Raw genomic sequence first — 10,730 nt, forward strand, 5'->3', positions numbered from 1 at the left:
TCTATGTTGCCTCTGAGTCCACAGACTGAGTATTGGGATAGTTTACATAGTTTGGTCACTGGTTTTATTTGGAATAACAAAAGACCTAAGATTAAACTCACAACTCTTCATAGAGAGAAATCAGTCCGAGGATGGGGAGTCCCAAATTTCAAAGTCTATCATTGGTGTTTTGTATTGCGCTCTATAAAATCTTGGCTAGACCCCACAAAATCTGTTTGTTGGCGCTCTCTGGAAGAGAAATTAGTTTATCCCTTAAGAATTTAAGATTTAATTTATGCAGAAGTCCCATTAAAACAAGCTAAAATGCGTTTTGGGCCTATTATTTTTAATCTTTTACTAATTTGGAAGCTTGCGATTAACAATACTTACTATAAAAAAGTGGCATTATCATACTCCAATATTTTATAATCATAATTTATTGCTGGGTTTTCGGACAGTGGCCTACCCAATGTGGACGAACAATGGAATTTATTTACTTGACAGTTATTCAACACTAATGGTCTCCGTACATTTCAAGATTTGAAGGAAAGCTATAATTTACCTGGACTTTCTTTTTTTTATATATTTGCAGCTTCGTTCTGCTCTAGACGCATATGGAGTCCCGTGGGACACTAAACTTTCGGAACATGACTTTGCAAATGAACTGTACAATGTTAAAGGGACACCAGGCAACTTTTTTACCTTAACTGAACAGCTTCGGAGTCAGTGGAGTGTTTATATTACTTATTTCGTGTTGAATGGTGGTGGCTTCGCACCCCCCTGGTGCCGAGAGCGTAAAAAACTCACTTGCAACTTTGGGCCTGCGGGCCGCCGGCCTCGTCGTCAGGAAGTATCGCGTGATATCAGGTCTCACGATGTAACGAATTGCTTGACGGCACTCCACACGTACACGCCCCCATTCAAGCGCCGGCTAGCTATAAGCAAAGGGCAATGATAGATAGAGTTATGGCTGAGCGTGTAAAAAAGAAGCAGAAAGCTAGGAAATCTTTGTCGAAGGACCAACGAAAGAGGAAACGGGAGACTGACCGAGCTAGAAGTCAGACTCGAGTAAATATCGGACCGGCTTTTTCAGAATGGCGAGAACTGAGAGAAACAGAAGCCTGCAAAACGGGTGCTGGCCTTCTTGCTGTTGCACTTGTAAGTATCTTTGGAATAAACAGTTTAATATTTAAATTTCAAGTAATTGTGACCTCAGGATGTTTGCTATTGTCTGTAAAGGTTCTATTAAGATCGCTGTCTGTTACTGGCTTACTAGTACGCTAGATACTATAACACGTTTGATTTCTGTAACGTTAGTTGTTTGGCCATTCCTCTGTCGGTTTTATTTGTGTAACTTAGTTTGTGAATAAATAGATATCAAATTCTTCAAATCAAGACACCGGTGTATCCTACCCGCGTCTAAATGGCTAGTGGAGATTTTGGCTTGATCTAGCCCTTCTATATGTCTAATTTAGCTTGCACGTTGCATCCAGGTGTTACTTTGCTTTTATTTGGCGCCGGTGTATAGCTTTTTTGCAGTGCGCTACATAGTGTAGAAGCCGATGGCTCACCGATCGCATTCTGTATTGTATTGATCCATAATATGCTACAAATCCTCTCAACTACAACGAAGCCCAGACTCAAAATATTTTCTGTGACCGTCTTGTTTGCAAATATAGAAGTTACGTGGGCTTATCAAGTTACTGTAAGTGACACCCCAACCCCCTCCCGCCCTCCAAACAACACACACACACACCATCACACACAATTTATCCCCTCACCCCTTCCCTTGGCCTGATGTCGCCTCGTTCATATCGTTCGTTCCCGGTAAAAATACTAGTATGCATGACAACACAATAAAAAACAAATCGCCATCAGTTGGAAAGAAAATACTGCTTTACTTACCTCGGTAGACATAACTGGTTTTGAAATAGCCGGTTCATGCTCAGCAGGGTTGACAGCTGATCAGCTGGGTTGCTCAAGGAACAACAGTTTGTTTTTACAACAGTGTGTTTGAAAGCATGGGTAAAAGCAGGGGTTTGATAAATGTAGAATTATGTTAGTTTTGTTTGTATTGTTTGTATGTGTATGTGTATGTGTGTGGGTGTGTGTGTGTGTATGTAGATTTTGGGTTGAGTTAGTGAGGGAATGAGGGTGTGTATAATGTATTTTTTGTACATGTGTTTTGTTTATTCTATTTTCTGTCTGTTAGTTTAGTATGAAACTAAAAAAAAATCACAAAAAAAGAAAGAATCACTGGAAACTAGCGAGATCGCAAAACGAACATGATAAAAGTGATCGTTTGCTGGCATTTTTGTTGTTTACTTATTGATTTAAAACCCAAGCATTGATGTTTTACCACAGGTTTACAATAAAAAGTGATACATTGATCATAATGAATTAAGATATGTCAAGATTACACATTAGTCACACAGAAATAAAGTGGTTTACCGTTATTTCAAAAAAGAAAGAGGACACACGTTATTCAGTCGTGTCGGTTTCTGTTTATTTGTAGTCACAGGACAGTATGTTTATATCATATTTAGAAAGAATGATCATTTATACAAAGGAGCTTTAGCACTCTCTCTCCCAGTACGGTTATTTCTACTCAGAGAAACAGAGGAAGCTCTCTAAAAGTTGCTTTATTTTATGACATATGCAGGGCTAAATATGGATATCAGACTGTCCGGTATAAAGAGACATACTGACAGATAAAATAAAAACATGAATGTGATAACCTATGATTTGTCTGATTTCTTCAAGCGATCATATTTACCATGTTTACTATACGCACATAGTCTTTTGCATCACATATAGATTCGGTGATCAGAATCCACATCGTATTACAAACAGAAAGTTTTCAAACATGAAAGTGAGTTTTGAGCTGAATGATGTTAAAAGTGTTTAATGCGGATGTTAGCTGGTATAGGGGATCATCAGGTAAACTCCTCAGTTCATGACGTCTCCCCAGATTCAGCAACAGAGTGTGAAGGATTATGGGAAAACAGAATGAAAGAGGCAGATATTTGACTCAGGACTAATGACCATTCAAGTCACATCAGAATGATGGTGTTTCGGTGTTTCAGAAACACCTCCATCAGGCCGTCATGTTGAAGGCAAATTATTATTGATTAGAATCAGTTTCCTGCGATGGACTGGGAATGGCACAGACTCCAGCCTTCCGCGACACTAGAGAGGAAAAACTATGGAGAAAAGATGGATAGAATAAGCCAGGGTTTGGGTTTGTACAATTCAGTTTGCACACTTATGATGTAGAACAGTGATAAAGTTAGCCAGAACACACTAGTCCTTTATCTGGTGTATGAAGAGACAGATCAAACACACAGAAAAAGAATCAATTGCACACCTCATTTTATTAAAACGTACACGGTTACTAACGTAACCTCGGTTCTCTCTAGAGAGGGAACAAGTACTGCGTAATATCTTACGCTATGGGGAAAACCTCTTTTCCACGAGATATTGAAGCCAGAAACGATCCTTAATTTTGAATAAATGTAAAACGCTGTGCGGCAGCATGCAGACATAGGCAGGACTGCTCGCGCGCCTATTGGCTGCCCTGCGGCAACAGCAGCAGCCTATCGAGAGAGGCCCTGCGTGACATGACACCCAATGGGGGCGCTTCACGCCCATTTCGTCACGTCCCGCCAGAATAGGCGTGGCCTTGGCCTATAAATACGCTCGACAGGCTGATACAAACAGTTTTTCATCACTGAAGCGAACCAGCTCTGTTGTATGCACGGCAAGATACGCAGTACTCGTTCCCTTTCTAGAGAGAACCGAGGTTACGTTAGTAACCGAGTACGTTCTCTTACGAGAGTATCTCTCGTACTGCGTAATATCTTACGCTATGGGGAACACAATGCAACACGCCGTGCGTACTGGGATCCGACACCAAAGTCCCAAGGGCAGTAGCCCGGGGCTCATATAGTGCATAATCACCTTAGACTCACAGAGAGTCGGAGAAGAGAGGCTACAAGCATCATTCCCCATGAAATAGCATCCCACAGGAACTAGTTATTTTAACAGTGTTTCACGCAGACAGGGTGAACGTGTTCAGCCTGAACTGGTTATAAGTACGGGTCATTCAACACTCATGGAACTGTTCTATCGATCAGTGAGCAATGCACAAGCACAACTCAGCATTCTGCGCCGGCGCAGCGGGGCAGATAGTACTGAATTCTAGACCGACAGCAGCTTGGCCTCTAAGGCGGGAACCTCTAGGTTATAAAACCTTATAAATGTACACGGCGAGGCCCAGCCCGCCGCCATACAGATATCATGCAAGGAAATCCCGCTAAACCACGCCCATGACGAGGCCACGCCTCTCATGGAGTGCGCTCTGACACCCAAAGGACACTGCAGGCCCTTAGAAGTGTAAGCCAGCGCTATGGCATCGACCATACATCTGGATAGGCTCTGTTTTGATGCGGCCAGTCCCTTGGAGCGTCCGCCAAACAAAACAAAGAGCTGCTCAGTCTGTCTGAAGACAGTGTTTAACACTCCCTCCGGGAGGTTAGCGGGTACCCGTTGATGGCCCATGCATGTAGGGACCAAAAATCCAGGCGAGGATGCCAAATCGAGCCCTTTGCCTGAGAGAGGAGGTCTCTCCTCACCGGTATAGGCCACGGGGCAGTGCTGGTCAAATCTTTGATGGCAGATCCGCAACTCTGATCGATCCCGCGCCTTCCTCGTCCATTTTTCGGAGAAGGTCGGCCTGGAAGATTTGCAGGATGGCCATTGTGTGTAGCGCCGACACAGCTTGCTCAGCGGCGGTGTAAGCGCGACCGTGCATGGCTGACGTCACTCGGCAGGCTTTAGATGGCAACACCGTCTGTGCTCGCCGTCCAGCAGAGGAAGGGCAGAGATGTGATACTACCGCTGCTTCCACAGGAGGAAGAGAAAGGTACCCTCTATCTTTCACACGGTCCACAGTGGAGAATGCAGCAGAGACAGAGGTACGCATCCTGGCCGAAGAGGGGGCGCTCCAAGACCTCGCGACTTCTTCGTGAAGCTCAGGAAGAAAAGACGCGGGTCTGGACTGTGATGGGGCGTGGTCCTTTCTTGAGGAAGCATCAATCCAGCCGGTTGCGCGGGGGCTGCGCGGGCGCCTCCCAGTCGAGGCCGAGGTTGTCGACGGCTTGAGAGAGCAGACGCATCAACTCTGACTCAATGCCAGCTCTTCTCCCGGAAGGCTCGCGAACAGCTGGGGGGAGGTCCACAGAGCTCGCCCAATCCTCACTGTCCGACGCCAGGATAGAACAGGCCTCAACTGTTTCGTCGATCTCAACAGCAGAAGTGGTGGCAGACGGCGGCCGCTGTCCGTTGGTGATCGACTCGAGCGATGCCGGCGAAGCTGGCGGGCGAACCGGCGAGCTTTGGCGGGCAGGAGAAGGCTCGGGAGCGCGCTGAGCACGACGCTTTTTACTGCGCGGCGCTACAGCAGGCTGAAGTGCAGGCTCTGAGAAGGATGCCAGGCGAGTCCTCATAGTCACCATAGGCATCAGCTGACAGTGAGGGCATCCGCCGTCGACGAGAGCGAGAGCCGCATGATCCTTACCCAGGCAGGAAACGCAGATGACATGATGATCCCCATCGCTGAGTGTGGCTCGGCACGAGCCGCAGGATCTTTGCATCTTTAAAAAGACGCTAGCTCTTTTAGAATACAGAGACAGAGAGAGAGTGTGAGTCGCAGCGGCGAACACATACTCTTAGCAGTGAAAAAGGATATTAACGCCGGAAAGTGTAGCAGGTACGGCGGCTGAAGGCGGCGAGGTGAAGAGCGGCGACTTCAGGCTCGAAGGCTCGTCCCGCAGGCGGCTTACTATCAGGCGCCGCGGCTTCTCACACCGGATCCAGCGATGCAGTAGTGCTTCGCTGAAGAGATGAAAATCAGTTTGTATCAGCCTGTCGAGCGTTTTTATAGGCCAAGGCCACGCCTATTCTGGCGGGACGTGACGAAATGGGCGCGAAGCGCCCCTATTGGGTGTCACGTCACGCAGGGCCTCTCTCGATAGGCTGCTTCTGTTGCCGCAGGGCAGCCAATAGGCGCGCGAGCCGTCTTGCCTATGTCTGCATGCTGCTGCACAGCGTTTTACATTTATTCAAATTTAAGGATAATTTCTGGCTTCAATATCTCGTGGAAAAGAGGTTTTCCACATAGCGTAAGATATTACGCAGTACGAGTGATACTCTCGTAAGAGAACTGTGCCTGTCCTCCAATTGTGGTGTTTTTCCATCATGTTTGAAAGGCATGTCTCCTGTTTTCAGGAGGTGATTGAGGCCATAGCGGAGAGTGCCTTCAAGACATCCCCATTCCCTGTCATCCTGTCCTTCGAGAACCATGTGGACTCGTGAGTGCCGGCGCTCTTCCTCATCATTCCTGCTCTTCCTCATCATTCCTGCTCTTCCTCATCATTCTGCTCTTCCTCATCATTCCTGCTCTTCCTCATCATTCCTGCTCTTCCTCATCATTCCTGCTCTTCCTCATCATTCTGCTCTTCCTCATCATTCCTGCTCTTCCTCATCATTCCTGCTCTTCCTCATCATTCTGCTCTTCCTCATCATCCTACTCTTCCTCATCATTCCTGCTCTTCCTCATCATTCCTGCTCTTCCTCATCATTCCTGCTCTTCCTCATCATTCCTGCTCTCCCTCATCATTCCTGCTCTTCCTCATCATTCCTGCTCTCCCTCATCATTCCTGCTCTCCCTCATCATTCCTGCTCTCCCTCATCATTCCTGTTCTTCCTCATCATTCCTGCTCTTCCTCATCATTCCTGCTCTCCCTCATCATTCCTGCTCTCCCTCATCATTCCTGCTCTTCCTCATCATTCCTGCTCTTCCTCATCATTCTGCTCTTCCTCATCATTCCTGCTCTCCCTCATCATTCCTGCTCTCCCTCATCATTCCTGCTCTCCCTCATCATTCCTGCTCTTCCTCATCATTCCTGCTCTCCCTCATCATTCCTGCTCTCCCTCATCATTCCTGCTCTTCCTCATCATTCTGCTCTTCCTCATCATTCCTGCTCTCCCTCATCATTCCTGCTCTCCCTCATCATTCCTGCTCTTCCTCATCATTCCTGCTCTTCCTCATCATTCCTGCTCTACCTCATCATTCCTGCTCTTCCTCATCATTCCTGCTCTTCCTCATCATTCTGCTCTTCCTCATCATTCCTGCTCTTCCTCATCATTCCTGCTCTTCCTCATCATTCTGCTCTTCCTCATCATTCCTGCTCTCCCTCATCTTTCCTGCTCTTACTCATCATTCCTGCTCTCCCTCATCATTCCTGCTCTTTCTCATCATTCCTGCTCTCCCTCATCATTCCTGCTCTTCCTCATCATTCTGCTCTTCCTCATCATTCCTGCTCTCCCTCATCATTCCTGCTCTCCCTTATCATTCCTGCTCTTCCTTATCATTCTGCTCTTCCTCATCATTCCTGCTCTTCCTCATCATTCCTGCTCTTCCTCATCATTCTGCTCTTCCTCATCATTCCTGCTCTCCCTCATCTTTCCTGCTCTTCCTCATCATTCCTGCTCTCCCTCATCATTCCTGCTCTCCCTCATCATTCCTGCTCTCCCTCATCATTCCTGCTCTTCCTCATCATTCCTGCTCTTCCTCATCATTCCTGCTCTCCCTCATCATTCCTGCTCTTCCTCATCATTCTGCTCTTCCTCATCATTCTGCTCTTCCTCATCATTCCTGCTCTTCCTCATCATTCCTGCTCTTCTTCCTCATCATTCTGCTCTTCCTCATCATTCCTGCTCTCCCTCATCTTTCCTGCTCTTCCTCATCATTTTGCTCTTCCTCATCATTCCTGCTCTTCCTCATCATTCTGCTCTTCCTCATCATTCCTGCTCTCCCTCATCATTCCTGCTCTCCCTCATCATTCCTGCTCTCCCTCATCATTCCTGCTCTCCCTCATCATTCCTGCTCTTCCTCATCATTCCTGCTCTCCCTCATCATTCCTGCTCTCCCTCATCATTCCTGCTCTTCCTCATCATTCTGCTCTTCCTCATCATTCCTGCTCTTCCTCATCATTCTGCTCTTCCTCATCATTCCTGCTCTCCCTAATCTTTCCTGCTCTTCCTCATCATTCCTGCTCTCCCTCATCATTCCTGCTCTCCCTCATCATTCCTGCTCTCCCTCATCATTCTGCTCTTCCTCATCATTCCTGCTCTCCCTCATCATTCCTGCTCTCCCTCATCATTCCTGCTCTCCCTCATCATTCCTGCTCTCCCTCATCATTCCTGCTCTTCCTCATCATTCTGCTCTCCCTCGTCATTCCTGCTCTTCCTCATCATTCCTGCTCTCCCTCATCATTCCTGCTCTTCCTCATCATTCCTGCTCTCCCTCATCATTCCTGCTCTTCCTCATCATTCTGCTCTTCCTCATCATTCCTGCTCTCCCTCATCATTCCTGCTCTCCCTCATCATTCCTGCTCTTCCTCATCATTCTGCTCTTCCTCATCATTCTGCTCTTCCTCATCATTCTGCTCTTCCTCATCATTCATGCTCTCCCTCATCATTCATGCTCTCCCTCATCATTCCTGCTCTACCTCATCATTCCTGCTCTTCCTCATCATTCCTGCTCTTCCTCATCATTCTGCTCTTCCTCATCAATCCTGCTCTTCCTCATCATTCCTGCTCTTCCTCATCATTCTGCTCTTCCTCATCATTCCTGCTCTCCCTCATCTTTCCTGCTCTTACTCATCATTCCTGCTCTCCCTCATCATTCCTGCTCTTCCTCATCATTCCTGCTCTCCCTCATCATTCCTGCTCTTCCTCATCATTCTGCTCTTCCTCATCATTCCTGCTCTCCCTCATCATTCTGCTCTTCCTCATCATTCCTGCTCTCCCTCATCTTTCCTGCTCTTCCTCATCATTCTGCTCTTCCTCATCATTCCTGCTCTTCCTCATCATTCTGCTCTTCCTCATCATTCCTGCTCTCCCTCATCATTCCTGCTCTCCCTCATCATTCCTGCTCTCCCTCATCATTCCTGCTCTCCCTCATCATTCCTGCTCTCCCTCATCATTCCTGCTCTCCCTCATCATTCCTGCTCTCCCTCATCATTCCTGCTCTCCCTCATCATTCCTGCTCTTCCTTATCATTCTGCTCTTCCTCATCATTCCTGCTCTTCCTCATCATTCTGATCTTCCTCATCTTCCTGCTCTCCCTAATCTTTCCTGCTCTTCCTCATCATTCCTGCTCTCCCTCATCATTCCTGCTCTCCCTCATCATTCCTGCTCTCCCTCATCATTCCTGCTCTTCCTCATCATTCTGCTCTTCCTCATCATTCCTGCTCTCCCTCATCATTCCTGCTCTCCCTCATCATTCCTGCTCTTCCTCATCATTCTGCTCTCCCTCGTCATTCCTGCTCTTCCTCGTCATTCCTGCTCTCCCTCATCATTCCTGCTCTTCCTCATCATTCCTGCTCTCCCTCATCATTCCTGCTCTCCCTTATCATTCCTGCTCTTCCTCATCATTCTGCTCTTCCTCATCATTCCTGCTCTCCCTCATCATTCCTGCTCTTCCTCATCATTCCTGCTCTCCCTCATCATTCCTGCTCTTCCTCATCATTCCTGCTCTCCCTCATCATTCCTGCTCATCCTCATCATTCCTGCTCTTCCTCATCATTCTGCTCTTCCTCATCATTCTGCTCTTCTTCATCATTCTGCTCTTCCTCATCATTCATGCTCTCCCTCATCATTCATGCTCTCCCTCATCATTCCTGCTCTTCCTCATCATTCTGCTCGTCCTCATCATTCTGCTCTTCCTCATCATTCCTGCTCTTCCTCATCATTCTGCTCTTCCTCATCATTCCTGCTCTCCCCCATCATTCCTGCTCTACCTCATCATTCTGCTCTTCCTCATCATTCTATTCTTCCTCATCATTCTGCTCTTCCTCATCTTTCCTGCTCTTCCTCATCATTCTGCTCTTTCTCATCATTCCTGCTCTCCCTCATCATTCCTGCTCTTCCTCATCATTCCTGCTCTCCCTCATCATTCCTGCTCTTCCTCATCATTCCTGCTCTCCCTCATCATTCCTGCTCTCCCTCATCATTCCTGCTCTTCCTCGTCATTCCTGCTCTCCCTCATCATTCTGCTCTTCCTCATCATTCTGCTCTTCCTCATCATTCCTGCTCTCCCTCATCATTCCTGCTCTCCCTCATCATTCCTGCTCTTCCTCATCATTCCTGCTCTCCCTCATCATTCCTGCTCTTCCTCATCATTCCTGCTCTCCCTCATCATTCCTGCTCATCTTCATCATTCCTGCTCTTCCTCATCATTCTGCTCTTCCTCATCATTCTGCTCTTCCTCATCATTCTGCTCTTCCTCATCATTCATGTTCTCCCTCATCATTCATGCTCTCCCTCATCATTCCTGCTCTTCCTCATCATTCCTGCTCTTCCTCATCATTCCTGCTCTCCCTCATCATTCCTGCTCTTCCTCATCATTCCTGCTCTCCCTCATCATTCCAGCTCTTCCTCATCATTCCTGCTCTCCCTCATCATTCCTGCTCATCCTCATCATTCCTGCTCTTCCTCATCATTCTGCTCTTCCTCATCATTCTGCTCTTCCTCATCATTCTGCTCTTCCTCATCATTCATGCTCTCCCTCATCATTCATGCTCTCCCTCATCATTCCTGCTCTTCCTCATCATTCCTGCTCTTCCTCATCATTCTGCTCTTCCTCATCATTCTGCTCTTCCTCATCATTCCTGCTCTTCCTCATC

At 47.1% G+C, this 10,730-nt stretch overlaps 1 protein-coding gene across 2 annotated transcripts in view; it reads left to right on the top strand.

Moving 5' to 3' along the window:
• Positions 1-10,730, top strand: part of plcb1l (phospholipase C beta 1-like) — a 233,917-nt gene that overhangs the window by 137,412 nt on the left and 85,775 nt on the right. For both annotated transcript variants that reach the window (XM_077245642.1, XM_077245643.1), the window contains exon 12: positions 6,268-6,350. In XM_077245642.1, coding sequence (XP_077101757.1) covers positions 6,268-6,350 — 83 coding nt within the window. The remainder of the gene's footprint in view (positions 1-6,267; positions 6,351-10,730) is intronic.

Source organism: Siphateles boraxobius, unplaced genomic scaffold (assembly GCF_051911475.1).
Source record: "Siphateles boraxobius isolate OS27281-9 unplaced genomic scaffold, OSU_SipBor_1 274, whole genome shotgun sequence".
Lineage (NCBI taxonomy): Eukaryota > Metazoa > Chordata > Actinopteri > Cypriniformes > Leuciscidae > Siphateles > Siphateles boraxobius.